Here is a 15447-nt window from a genome sequence, read left to right as displayed (position 1 = left end):
TCTGCCTCAGTGGCTAATTTCCATTCGTACCATGTTTTCGCTTGCTTATAAAGATTACAACATTAGTTTATTGACCAACACACACACACACTCACTCACACACACACACACACACACACACACACACACACAGTATGAACAATTAACCATTGCAGGGGTTATTTTTTGTGCCTGCTCCTCTGCCTCAGTGGTTAATTTCCACTCACACCATGTATTTGTTCACTCATAAAGATTACAACATTAGTTTATTGACCAAAACTAAAGTGGATTATGATGAAGCAAAATGTATTAAAGGAAAGAATGAAATTTTATTTTCGTATAATTACAATTCTGTTTCTGAGTGAAATAGTTTAAAATATGGTGCTGCATGGAGAGGAACTTTACATTCTACATAAAAATAAGATGCCTCTTCTTGAAGCCTCTGCTTTTACCCGACATCTTGTTATTGGTCTTTGCTGCACTAGTAAAAAATACAGGAAAATGGGTGGCTATGAGCCAATTTTGCTATTCGGGGTGGGTATTCAAATTGATGATCTTTGTTGTGGAAATCATACAGTGAAGGTCACATTTGTGGAGAGGATATGCCTAACTCTTCCCCCGAGACTAATAATGAATTGAAATCTGCTCTCATTGCTGCCATGTGTTTCATACAGTACAACATGCGCAAACTAAGTTGACACGTGGGGAGGATTTCCCATTTACAGTCGTTCCCACCAGCCACTGGCCGAGTGTCAACTTAGTTTGCCCGTTTGATACATATGCACTGAAGCAAGTAATGTCCTGCGAAAGGTGAAAACTATTCCAATAATATTTTTTCGGCCTGCTCCTGGACATTGTTGGTTTCCAACAGTGAATCGCTCCATCTGCTTCTTCTGCATTCTTATTGTAACCCATGACAATGCTTGGATTTGGCATGATACTTTTCTGTGAATTTCCCTCTTCAAATGTGTCAACATCGAACATGCTCTCTTGTCTTCCCATTTCATAAACAACTGCTAGTTTCTGTAGAAAGTTACTTATTAGCCCTTCTTCAGTTTTCCATTTTTCATGCAGTCAGGAAACTCCTTCCTGTTTTGTCGCATGGTGTCATCAGCATTGGTGTTCTTACATCCTAGTTTGTCAGTCAAATCTGGAACAGTGAGGTAAACACAATAACTGTTGCTGAATAAATCAAGAGCAAACTCCAAAACAATTCGAGAAGTTATCCGCTCTTCCAGATAATAACAGCCATAAATTGTGTCTTTATCAGTATAAACAACGAAAAATGTTGTATGAGGTGTGCTGAAAGTAGTGGCTCCAATTCTTTATGTAAAAACTCTTAAAGCTTTTTAAATAAAACAAACTTTATTAACGTTCTACGTCTTTATTCTCCATATCAATTTAGTTGCAGCCATCTACTGCAAGAGGGCTCTAAATTGTAGTGTGTAATGAGGCGGTGTGTAACGTAATTACGTTGGGGCGTGAGAAACAGCGTGTTGTAATCGAGTTTCGAATTCAAAGAGTTTGTCCTCACATGCAGCACCCTCTCCTTCAGCATCAAAATGCCAGACCACTAGAGATGGGCAAACTGAAACACGTAACTGTTTCGAAACAAATGAAACAGTACAATGTAATGTTTCGATACGCTGTTTCGAAATAGTGAAACAGTTTGTGTTTTGTAATCTAATATCACTACACATTTTATCATCTTGAATGTCTACTGTATAAGTATGTCCATATAAACACAAATGAGGTGCGAGAGCGCTAATCATATCGCAGAAAGTATGAAACTATCACTTAGGCGTCTTGGCAGTTTCGTATTTCCTGAAGCAAATGCGCTGCTTTCGTGTCGTGTGACTTTCATACTTTTCAATTGGCTGAGGATAGCCGTAGCTGAAGATAGAAGAACCACCACGAACGGAACTGGAGGTGGGAGCAAACTGCAGAAACAACGGATATGCTACTGGGATTCCCACATTCCCTTAGTATGGGTAATATACCCATCCTGCTAATTTCCATGCACACAAAGGGAATCATTGTGGATAATAGGCACAGTGATTATAGACTTACAAATAACGCCAAATAATTCGAATAAATAACAACATATAACAGAAAAAATTTTTGTCTTTCAAGGTGTTTCGAACCGTTACTATAAATTCACCATGCTTCCCAGTCCTTCCCGTTCACCATTACACTATCAGTGATATGTCAAACAGATTGCTTGCAATTATACCCTCATCAAATTTATGTATATGTCTAATAACTGTCACTCTACCCTTATTTTATTCAAAATGTTGTAGGCTTACTTGCGTTTCTTAATATGATTCTTGCACATGAACAGAGAAGCGTATGTTATAAAAAAAGTGTAATTTAACTAAATAATTTTCATATATTTATTATTATGAATGTGAATAGTATGCGTTGTTTTATTGTTTTGTTAGTGTTTATAAAGCAGATGTTACGCCATTTCGGAATAGGACAGTCAGCTAGAAACGAAGCTTTATTTTCGGATATCTTAAGCTTCATGCTATTTCTTGTCAAAAAGATTTCGACACTCTTGAAAGTGTTTCATGAAGTGGTATGTTGTGTTTCAGTACCTGTGCCGAGTCCGAATCTCGCCCGACACAGAGCGGAACGAAACATCCCTGTTTCGATACAATTAGTCCGTCCCAAGCACAGGTGGACTGAAACAGCCTTATTTTGAAACAACGATACTGTTTCTGTGTCTGGCTCGAGATCGTATCTGGTCCGGTTATACGAGACAGGGGCGGAATGAAACACCACTGTTTCGAAACAGTGAACCACAGCCGTTCCGAAACACTGAAACAGTTCCACGTATCGATACACTGTATCGAAACATAGAAAACAGTGGCCAAGTCTACAGACCACACTGGCACACTCAATTCTATGTTCCTTGCCACACACGAGCGCTGCGACATTTGCAACAATCCGACACCTTGGTTTCACTGTGATCGATCGTCATCCATACATTTCCGACTTGGCCTCATCCGTTTTTCATCTGTTTTCAATATTTAATGAACACCTTCGAGGACTTCACTTTGACAGTGATGAAACGCTGAAATCGGAGATGAGGTTGTGGCTCCGCGAAGAAAGTCGAACATTCTACACTGATGGTATCAACAAACTGGTCTCTCTTTGGGAGAAATCTGTTTGTCGCCAGGATGACTATGTTGATAAATAAATGAAGATGTACTCGTAGAATGTTAATAACGTTTGTTTTATCTAAAAAGGTTTAAGAGTTTTCACATAAATAGTTTGGAGTCACTACCTTTCAGCACGGTTCGTGAATGAACGAGAATGCTTTATCGTGACTTGAGAGTCTATTCTTTCTGGAGCTGGATTATTGTTTTGAAGTTTTTTGGAAAACTGTTTCCGTCTATAGCATACGGCGTCTACAAATTCCTTGCACTGGGGAGAAATCAGCTGACTTCCAAAATTTCTGGGCACTAATAGCATTTTGTTTGCCCGTCGCGACGTTGCATGTAGTTCTGAATCATTCAAGATTATAAACGGTGCTGTCGCCAGTTTGATTCTCTGTCACCAGATTATATTCTTAACTTTTATTTGAATTCCATTTCTCGAACTGAAATGTCAATAAATACTGGGTTGCAATCTTTTTATGTGTAGTCACTAATCGCATTAAAATTCGAATATCTGTAACAACAGAAGTTTCATTTTCGAAAATCAGCTACTGTGAAATTGTTTCACCATGATTTAGCTATCATAACGCCATCCCTTCTGGATTTTTCGGTATAAAACATATTAGCTGGGGAGGAAATAACTGTATGAGGCTTACAGCCTACTAACTTCAACAATGAATAACAAAACTGGAAACAGTGAAATCGCTTCAGTATGTCTAAAATATTACAAATGAAACTTTTTTCCCTGCTCGATTCCCATTTTTCAGGAATGTTATAATAAGTGGCTGGTACACAGTGGAATTCACAACACTGCTCTTTTGGCTCTGAGCACTATGGGACTTAACTTCTGAGGTCATCAGTCCCCTAGAACTTAGAACCACTTAAACCTAACTAACCTAAGGACATCACACACATCCATGCCCGAGGCAGGATTCGAACCTGCGACCGTAGCTGTCGCGCGGTTCCAGACTGTAGCGCCTAGAACCGCTCGGCCACTCCGGCCGGCACTACTCTTTTATCCACATTGAATGCACAGTAGTGATATACTAAATAACAACTTAGAATTTCTGCTATAATGTATCAAACTTATGCTTTGTAATAATCAACAGGCGACAGTATTTTCCGTGCGAATTCTGACAAAAAATGGCGGTCACCTGTCCATATTATCTATGGTCTAACGAGCATTGGCTACTCTCTCTCTCTTTTTCTAATCTTGACTGGCGAGAGGTGTCATCTAGTGGAGAAAGCATTGACTACCAGCATTGTAACACCTGCCGACCTGAAACTCGTCATTCCCATTAGATACAAGCCCCAGAAAGCAGCGGACTGCTATATTCACTGCTTGATAACGCTATTCTGAGTACTTTAAAGTACGAATACAACATTTGTACTGATAAAAAATAAAGTTCTACCGTACCACATTTCAAAACCTGCAGTTCTCATTTTTTCTCGTCAAGAGTATCAGTTCGGAATACCAGTGCATTCCGTCACAAATCAAGCACTGGATATATCCGTCGAACACACGAGAACAAGCAGACCATCGCGCCCAATGAAAGGGTTTAACATTTACTAAGCTTTTGAATTCTCATTCTGAGCGATACAGATAGCCGTACCGTAGGTACAACCACAACGGAGGGGTATCTGTTGAGAGGCCAGACAAACGTGTGGTTCCTGAAGAGGGGCAGCAGCCTTTCCAGTAGTTGCAAGGGCACCAGTCTGGATGATTGACTGATCTGGCCTTGTAACAATAACCAAAACGGCCTTGCTGTGCTGGTACTGCGAACGGCTGAAAGCAAGGGGAAACTACGGCCGTAATTTGTCCCGAGGGCATGCAGCTTTACTGTATGGTTAAATGATGATGGCGTCCTCTTGGGTAAAATATTCCGGAGGTAAAATAGTCCCCCATTCGGATCTCCTGGCGGGGACTACTCAAGAGGATGTCGTTATCAGGAGAAAGAAAACTGGCGTTCTACGGATCGGAGCGTGGAATGTCACGTCCCTTAATCTGGCAGGTAGGTTAGAAAATTTGAAAAGGGAAATGGATAGGTTAAAGTTAGATATAGTGGGAATTAGTGAAGTTCGGTGGCAGGAGGAACAAGACTTCTGGTCAGGTGACTACAGGGTTATAAACACAAAGTCAAATAGGGGTAATGCAGGAGTAGGTTTAATAATGAATAGGAAAATAGGAAGGCGGGTAAGCTACTACAAACAGCTTAGTGAACGCATTATTGTGGCCAAGATAGATACGAAGCCCACACCTACTACAGTAGTACAAGTTTATATGCCAACTAGCTCTGCAGATGACGAAGAAATTGAAGAAATGTATGATGAAATAAAAGAAATTATTCAGATAGTGAAGGGAGACGAAAATTTAATAGTCATGGGTGACTGGAATTCGAGTGTAGGAAAAGGGAGAGAAGGAAATGTAGTAGGTGAATATGGATTGGGGCTAAGAAATGAAAGAGGAAGCCGCCTGGTAGAATTTTGCACAGAGCACAACTTAATCATAGCTAACACTTGGTTTAAGAATCATGATAGAAGGTTGTATACATGGAAGAACCCTGGAGATACTAAAAGGTATCAGATAGATTATATAATGGTAAGACAGAGATTTAGGAACCAGGTTTTAAATTGTAAGACATTTCCAGGGGCAGATGTGAACTCTGACCACAATCTATTGGTTATGACCTGTGGATTAAAACTGAAGAAACTGCAAAAAGGTGGGAATTTAAGGAGATGGGACCTGGATAAACTGAAAGAAACAGATGTTGTAGAGAGTTTCAGGGAGAGCATAAGGGAACAATTGACAGGAATGGGGGAAAGAAATACAGTAGAAGAAGAATGGGTAGCTTTGAGGGATGAAGTAGTGAAGGCAGCAGAGGATCAAGTAGGTAAAAAGACGAGGGCTAGTAGAAATCCTTGGGTAACAGAAGAAATATTGAATTTAATTGATGAAAGGAGAAAATATAAAAATGCAGTAAATGAAGCAGGCAAAAAGGAATACAAACGTCTCAAAAATGAGATCGACAGGAAGTGCAAAATGGCTAAGCAGGGATGGCTAGAGGACAAATGTAAGGATGTAGAGGCTTATCTCACTAGGGGTAAGATAGATACTGCCTACAGGAAAATTAAAGAGACCTTTGGAGATAAGAGAACCACTTGTATGAATATCAAGAGCTCAGATGGAAACCCAGTTCTAAGCAAAGAAGGGAAAGCAGAAAGGTGGAAGGAGTATATAGAGGGTCTATACAAGGGCGATGTACTTGAGGACAATATTATGGAAATGGAAGAGGATGTAGATGAAGATTAAATGGGAGATACGATACTGCGTGAAAGACCTGAGTCGAAACAAGGCCCCCGGAGCAGACAACATTCCATTGGAACTACTGACGGCCTTGGGAGAGCCAGTCCTGACAAAACTCTACCATCTGGTGAGCAAGATGTATGAAACAGGCGAAATACCCTCAGACTTCAAGAAGAATATAATAATTCCAATCCCAAAGAAAGCAGGTGTTGACAGATGTGAGAATTACCGAACAATCAGTTTAATAAGCCACAGCTGCAAAATACTAACACGAATTCTTTACAGACGAATGGAAAAACTAGTAGAAGCCGACCTCGGGGAAGATCAGTTTGGATTCCGTAGTAATACTGGAACACGTGAGGCAATACTGACCTTACGACTTATCTTAGAAGAAAGATTAAGGAAAGGCAAACCTACGTTTCTAGCATTTGTAGATTTAGAGAAAGCCTTTGACAATGTTGACTGGAATACTCTCTTTCAAATCCTAATGGTGGCTGGGGTAAAATACAAGGAGCGAAAGGCTATTTACAATTTGTACAGAAAACAGATGGCAGTTATAAGAGTCGAGGGGCATGAAAGGGAAGCAGTGATTGGGAAGGGAGTAAGACAGGGTTGTAGCCTCTCCCCGATGTTATTCAATCTGTATATTGAGCAAGCAGTAAAGGAAACAAAAGAAAAATTCGGAATAGGTATTAAAATCCATGGAGAAGAAATAAAAACCTTGAGGTTCGCCGATGACATTGTAATTCTATCAGAGACAGCAAAGGACTTGGAAGAGCAGTTGAACGGAATGGATGGTGTCTTGAAGGGAGGATATAAGATGAACATCAACAAAAGCAAAACGAGGATAATGGAATGTAGTCGAATTAAGTCGGGTGATGTTGAGGGTATTAGATTAGGAAATGAGACACTTAAAGTAGTAAAGGAGTTTTGCTATTTGGGGAGCAAAATAACTGATGATGGTAGAAGTAGAGAGGATATAAAATGTAGACTGGCAATGGCAAGGAAAGCGTTTCTGAAGAAGAGAAATTTGTTAACATCGAATACAGATTTAAGTGTCAGGAAGTCATTTCTGAAAGTATTTGTATGGAGTGTAGCCATGTATGGAAGTGAAACATGGACGGTAAATAGTTTGGACAAGAAGAGAATAGAAGCTTTCGAAATGTGGTGCTACAGAAGAATGCTGAAGATTAGATGGGTAGATCACATAACTAATGAGGAGGTATTGAATAGAATTGGGGAGAAGAGGAGTTTGTGGCACAACTTGACCAGAAGAAGGGATCGGTTGGTAGGACATGTTCTGAGGCATCAAGGGATCACCAATTTAGTATTGGAGGGCAGCGTGGAGGGTAAAAATCGTAGGGGGAGACCAAGAGATGAATACACTAAGCAGATTCAGAAGGATGTAGGTTGCAGTAGGTACTGGGAGATGAAGAAGCTTGCACAGGATAGAGTAGTATGGAGAGCTGCATCAAACCAGTCTCAGGACTGAAGACCACAACAACAACAACAAGAGCCAAAGCACTTGAGGAAGAGCAGCTAACCTGTGTCCCAGCGCCACAGGTCGGCGCGCTCGTTGAGGTCCGTCATGCCGCCGTACACCCACATGGCGTCGTCGTGCAGCACGGCGGAATGCTTGTGGCGCGCGGGAGGCGACTCGCCGGGGCTCAACAGGGACCACGTCTCGCTGTCTGCGGCAAACACACTACACTGTTCTTATACGCCATACACTGCTACATCCAAAATTACACGCTTTTGATGTTCCCCAGGGGAAAGTGGTAGACAAACAAAAAAATGGTTCAAATGTCTCTGAGCAGTATGGGACTTAACTTCTTAGGTAATCAGTCCCCTAGAACTTAGAACTACTTAAACCTAACTAACCTAAGGACATCACACGCATCCATGCCCGAGGCAGGATTCGAACCTGCGACCGAAGCGGTCGCGCGGTTCCAGACTGTAGCGCCTAGAACCGCTCGGCCACTCCGGCCGGCGGTAGACAAACACAACAATCGATTACTCAATAGTGGTTTCTTGACAGGATGCCTAAGGGCCCACTAACGAACGACGGATTGCAGCGATCCGTCACATGCGATATCGGCTGTGATCGGTCGCTCGCCTCGACACCCCACACACGAGCGATTTGCCAAACAATTTCAGTAGTGTTATTACGGTCACTGTGATAAGAAGTTCTGCTATTGAAAAATGAACTACTATGTTTAAATATAAATAAATTGTTTATTTGTCCATAATAACCTAACAGTCGTGGACATAGTCAGTTTACATACACAAGAACATTGGTTCAAATGGCTCTGAGCACTATGGGACTTAACTTCTGAGGTCATCAGTCCCCTAGAACTTAGAACTACTTAAACCTAACTAACCTACGGACATCCATGCCCGAGGCAGGATTCGAACCTGCGACCGTAGTGGTCGCGCGGTCCCAGACTGTAGCGCCTAGAACCGCTCGGTCACTCCGGCCGGCCACAAGAACATTAAAAAAAGTTTAGAAGTGAAGATAAATTATAAACAATAACATTAAAAATCCTCGATGGAGTACAAACATTTATGAGCTGACAGTTGCTTTAATTTTGTCTTAAATATATTTCCTTTTTACAATTTTATATTGTTAATAATGTGGTGTGGCTAGGGCCTCCCGTCGGGTAGACCGTTCGCCGGGTGCAAGTCTTTCGATTTGACGCCACTTCGGCGACTTGCGCGTCGATGGGGATGAAATGATGATGAGTAGGATAACACAACACCCAGTCCCTGAGCGGAGAAAATCTCCGACCCAGCCGGGAATCGAACCCGGGCCCTTAGGATCGACATTCTGTCGCGCTGACCACTTTTTTTTTTTAATTTTCATTTTGTTCGCTTTAGTTCGTTGCATCTGCTCGGGGCGAACGTCGTAAGACATCCATTTAAGTTCGTTGTTGATCTGTTAACTCAGTTTTTTTTATTACAGAGTGCACGTTACCCTCTGACCGAACACGCTGAGCTACCGTCCCGGCACCACTCACCTATCGGGGGCGGACAATTTTATATTACTTGGCAGTCTGTTATAAAAATACCTTTCAGCAGAAAACGTACTGTGATCTGTTGCCCTTTTATTACAAAGTTTTATGTGATTTTTCTTGTATTATAATTATGGTTTTTACTATTGATTACACTACCTGCATATTTTCTTTTAGAAACAGTGTAGTTCTGAGAACAGACAATGAATACACTGTTAGTATATTACATTTAATGAAATATTCTCTTCATGACTGACGCTTACTAATATTAGCTATTAACGGTCTACCCGACGGGAGGCCCTAGCCACACGACATTTCCATTTATCCTAATGGGTCTTTTCTGAGCTCTAAAAGCCCTATCCGTGTATACCGTTGGTGCCCCACCCCAAATCTCGATACTACTCGTATATTGCAGGAGGGAGTGTATAATTCCAAAATAGATTTGTCTTAAAACAAGTCGCGCTATTGTGACAGAAAGGCGTTTTAGCAGGTAGGTGTTACAGGAGACCTTTTTACACATGTAAGATGTTCGTCTACTATAATACCCAGGAATCTACGTTTATCAATTGTTTCAACTGACAACTCTGGTTCTGTATCCACTTGTCTTGATTTATAATTTATCAGAAACTCAATCAGAATTGTTTTGTCCATATTTAGTACCAGTTTGTTTTTGTTGAGATATTCTGTGATGAGGCTAATGTTCTCTGCATCATTTTGCACTGCTAACTGTTTTGTATAACCCCAACTTATGAAGGAGATATTATCAGCATAATTTACTAGGTTTGAATTTTGTGGAATTGTTATATCATTGATGTACACAATGAACAAAAAATGCCCGATAATGCTTCCCTGAGGGACTCGACAGTTAAGAATTTGTGTATTTGTATATGTCTCCCAGTTGTGTAATACAGCTTTACACATTTTCTCCTGTCAGCAAGGTAGGATCTTAACAAATCTAATGCTACTCCTCTGACCTCAAAAGTTTCTCTTTTATGTATAACAACAGAATGAGTTATAGAGTCAAAAGCGTTGGATAGGTCTAAAAAGGTGCCAATAACGTTGTCTCCATCTTCAGGTTTATTCAGTATCGCTCGCAAAAATGTATCTACAGCTGTTATTGTAGACCGGCCCTTCCTGTAACCATTCTGACAGTTTTTTAATAGATTGTACTTACAGAAAAATGAATCAAGTTGATCAAGAAGCTTAGCTTACTAAGTATTAATGACAATGAAATAGACCTATAATTTTGTGTATCTGTAATTATTCCTTTTTTATGCACCCATCTTATTTCAGTGACTTTTAACGCGTCAGGAAATGACCCCTGACTGAAAGAGTTGTTTGTTAAAGGTTCTAGTGGCTATATTAATTCATTTCTACATTCTTTCAGAAATTTCGCTGAGATGTCATCGCAGCCAATGGATGTATTTGCTTTTAAGTTGGAAATAGTTTTCAGGATTTCCAGTTCTATAACCCACCTCATGAAGAAAGAATTACTGACATTACAGGGATTTAGCACCTGTGGGGGTCGATCACGTCCTCTCTACTCATCTTACTACACTGGTCTATGGATATCTCCCATACTTCCTTTGGGTCACTTATTATTATATTATAGCACACTGCATTGTCGCTCCCTCCTCTTTCAAATGGTTCAAATGGCTCTGAGCACTATGGGAGTTAACATCTGTGGTCATCAGTCCCCTAGAACTTAGAACTACCTAAACATAACTAACCTAAGGACATCACACACATCCATGCCCGAGGCAGGATTCGAACCTGCGACCGTAGCAGTCGCGCGGTTCCGAACTGAGCGCCTAGAACCGCTAGACCACCGCGGCCGGCCCTCCTCTTTCCTTATTTACTATGCTCCGCACTGTTTTGGTAACATTACTAGATTGCCTCATCTGCTCAGCATACATCTGCGCTTTTAGTGTTGCAATTGATTTCTTCATCCCCAAGGTTACTTGCAAAAAATAAATTTAAAAGAGACGAGAAATATAATTTATTAAACTGTTTTGAAACCCATTTCTCGGGAATCGTAGAGTATTTTACAGAATATATTACATTTTTCAATGACGCCAAATAGCTTGTGTACATCTTTCCAATGTGCCAATAAAATTCGTTTTACGTTTATTAGCCCTCATTTCCTTTCTTATTCATTAGTCTTATAGCTGAACTGCAAGTATTTACACAATTTACTCCATGTGTCTATGGAGATGTTGTCAGTAGTGGTGCTACTGATAACCATAACTGTTGTTATAAATTATGTGAAGGAGAATTAGATTATACACTACTGGCCATTAAAATTGCTACACCAAAGAAATGCAGATGATAAACGGGTATTCATTGGACAAATATATTATACTAGAACTGACATGTGATTACATTTTCACGCAATTTGGGTGCATAGATCCTGAGAAATCAGTACCCAGAACAACCACCTCTGGCCGTAATAACGGCCTTGATACGCCTTTACACGCCATCCAAGCTCTGTTTGACTCAATGCCCAGACGTATCAAGGCCGTTATTACTGCCAGAGGTGGTTGTTCTCAGTACTGATTTCTCAGGATCTATGCACCTAAATTGCGCGAAAATTGTAATCATATGTCGGTTCTAGTTAATATATTTGTCCAATGAATATCCGTTTATCATCTGCATTTCTTCTTGGTGTAGCAATTTTAATGTCCAGTAGTGTATTTTCAGAAGGAAAGCGTTAAATTTAGGAGATTTCCAAGGCAGAAGCGGTAAGAGAACAGGAACGAGGGGGTGTGGAAGGAGGAGGAGATGAAGAAGAAGAACAAATAAAAGACGTGGTGAAAAATGGAGGAAAAGGGCAAATAAGAAGGAATTTAAATTGTCACGTGGCCCTCGTTGCCTAAAACTACGTCCCATAACAGACGCAGAACCCTGCGGAGCACCCCGCAGAGTGCGGGCAGTGGAGAGGCGCCTTACCGAAGTGGAAGGCCCAGAGCTCCGGCGACGAGCCGCGCAGGTCGCGGTAGCCGCCGTAGACGAGCATGTGGTCGCGCTGCACCAGCGCCGTGTGGCCGCGCCGTCCCCGGGGCGCCGCCTGGCCCTTGGCCGCGCGCACCTTCCGCCAAGTGTTCGTCTGCAACACGAGAACACGTCTCACATCACCTGCCTCTGCAACACCAGACACTAGGGACATTCTGCTCCACGAGTCAACTTGGTCGACCTTCGACAAAGTCAACCTCGTCGATCCCCGACAACATCGCTCTACACTGAGGTAACAAAACTCATGGGATAGCGATACCGCGTACACATGGCATAAAAGGACCGTGCATTAGCGGAGCTGTCATTTGTACTCAAGTAATTCAAGTGGAAAGGTTTATGACGTGATCATGGCTGCACGATGGAAATAGCAGATTTTGAACGCGGATTGGTAGTTGGAGCTAATGGGACATTCCATTTCGGAAATCGTTAGTGAATTCAACATTCCCCGATCCACAGCTCAAGAGTGGGCCGAGAATACCAAATTTCACGCATTACCCTTCACAAGGGACAACGCAGTGGCCGACAGCCTTCGCGTAAAGACCGAGAGCAGCTGTGCTTCACATAGAGTTGTCAGTGCTAACAGACAAGCAGCATCACATAAATCTGTGTGGCACGTACTACGAACGTATCCGTTAGGACAGTGCGGCGAAATCTGGCGTTATTGGGCTATGGCAACAGACGACCGACGCGAGTGCCTTTGATAACAAGAGAAACTCCCGATTGCACCCCCCCCCCCCCCCCCCCCCCCAGTTTTAGTGGTAAGATGGCCCAGTGATTGGCCCGTCCAAAACTGAACACAAATCAAGTATGAAAACAGCAAGACGGTGTACTCAACTGTAAAAAAAGCAAAATAGAAACAGTGAACAGTCTAAGAACAAGAAGTGCAATATAAAGAGCAGCCCGAAACAGCAACGGCGTCATGGGTAAGTGGTCATGGTGTTGGACTACCAAGCGGACGAGCCGTTTTCAAAACTCTCTCGTGCCATATATAAAAAGGGTGGTCCATTGATCGTGACCGGGCCAAATATCTCACGAAATAAGCGTCAAACGAAAAAACTACAAAGAACGAAACTTGTCTAGCTTGAAGGGGGAAACCAGATGGCACTATGGTTGGCCCGCTAGATGGGGGCTGCCATATGTTCAGATGGTTCAAATGGCTCTGAGCACTATGGGACTTAACATCTGAGGTCAAAAAATCAAATGGCTCTGAACACTATGGGACTCAACATCTTAGGTCATAAGTCCCCTAGAACTTAGAACTACTTAAACCTAACTAACCTAAGGACATCACACACACCCATGCCCGAGGCAGGATTCGAACCTGCGACCGCAGCAGTCCCGCGGTTCCGGACTGCAGCGCCAGAACCGCTAGACCACCGCGGCCGGCATCTGAGGTCATCAGTCTCCTAAAACTTAGAACTACGTAAACCTAACTAACATAAGGACATCACCCACATCCATGCTCGAGGCAGGATTCGAACCTGCGACCGTAGCGGTCTCGCGGTTCCAGACTGTAGCGCCTTTAACCGCTTGGCCACTCGGGCCGGCCGACCAATCCACCTGTCATGAAATATTCTATTCAATACCGCTTCCATCACACGCGAGCTATGTGCCGGACATCCATCGTGTGGAAGTTGTAACATTATGTGATTGCCTTATCATTTTAAATCATTCATTAATCGAGCAGTCGCTCGGCAACAGCTACAGTTAGCAAATAATGTTGCGAAAATGTAAAAGGTGAACGACCTGTGATGTAACTTGTTTATTGTCGAAGCGCCGTCAGAGATGCTGTGAGTTATTGACTTTGAAAACCGCGGCGCGAAAAACGGACAGAAGAAGAACATTTTTACACATTTTGTTTAGATGTACGAGATATTCTCGATGAACAGTTACTCATTCTTCTCTTGTCTCCTGTAACTTGTGTCGGACGCGCATGTCTTGCCGCCGTATTATTATTGTCAAAATTAATATTGTTCTAGTGTAAAGTAAATGTGTAATACTAAAAGTGCCTAGCAGTAGATTTATTGTGCGACGTGTATGTGAAAACGTCAAAGGAATTGTTTTCATTAAGAGAAGTGCCAGTCAAAACGGCCTCCATGTTAAATCCGTCATTGCAGTGTAAGTTTGTCTATTACTTGCCATAAATTCAGAGTTAAATGGAACTTGTGTATGGACTATTCATTTACTATAGAATCTATGTCTCACTTCTTCATGAAATTATTTAATTTTCTATATGTTTCTGCCAAATAGAGAGTTCACAGTCACGAATTCTTTCGTCGAGTTCGGACGGAAGTTGCATGCGGCGAAATATTTTCTCCGCGCCATATTCTACTGGTGAATGCATGATAAACTACGGTCCCTTAGGAAATTCATGTTGAGCTATCCAAAATAATTATATTTTGAATAGGCATTTACTCTCTACTCTCCTCTGCAATGCAACTTCCGACTGATCAGACGATCCAACAAGAAACAGCCGCACACGGTCGGCGCTCGCAAATATGTTTCCACCGCTGATTATAGCTATATGTTACAGCACAAAAGTAACATATTGTTATAATTAGAGACTACGAACGGGGACATTTATAACTGTATGTTTATGTATACACATTACGTAAACATATCGTTATAATTACATCGCCATTCCGTCATGCAGTGAAACATCTTGTAGTAACATCGGTAGAACATTACGTAGGAAATCAGCATATATTGCACCACTTAGATTGCCACTGATAAAATGGGGGCCAATTACCTTTCCTCCCATAAATTAACCCGCCAAGGTCGCTGATGTTCCACTTGTCGCAGCCATCGTGGATTTTCCGTTGTCCACTAGTGCTTATTATGCCGGTTTACGTTACCGCTGTTGGTGAATGACGCGTCGTCGCTAAATAGAACGCGTGCAAAAAATCTGTCATCGTCCCGTAATTTCTCTTGCGCCCAGTGGCATAACTGTACACGACGTTCAAAGTCGTCGCCATGCAAT

General features: G+C 41.9%; 1 protein-coding gene across 1 annotated transcript in view; it reads right to left on the bottom strand.

Annotated features, from left to right (window-relative positions):
- The window catches only part of LOC126252759 (uncharacterized), a 358940-nt gene that overhangs the window by 14803 nt on the left and 328690 nt on the right, over nucleotides 1-15447 (bottom strand). The window contains exons 4-5 of the mRNA XM_049953681.1: nucleotides 12405-12561; nucleotides 7989-8135 (exon numbers count right to left, since the gene is read on the bottom strand). Coding sequence (XP_049809638.1) covers nucleotides 7989-8135; nucleotides 12405-12561 — 304 coding nt within the window. The remainder of the gene's footprint in view (nucleotides 1-7988; nucleotides 8136-12404; nucleotides 12562-15447) is intronic.

The sequence above is a fragment of the Schistocerca nitens genome, chromosome 4, assembly GCF_023898315.1.
Source record: "Schistocerca nitens isolate TAMUIC-IGC-003100 chromosome 4, iqSchNite1.1, whole genome shotgun sequence".
Lineage (NCBI taxonomy): Eukaryota > Metazoa > Arthropoda > Insecta > Orthoptera > Acrididae > Schistocerca > Schistocerca nitens.
The sequence above is the reverse complement of the archived record's forward strand: the minus strand, read 5'-3'. Positions and strand labels throughout refer to the sequence as shown.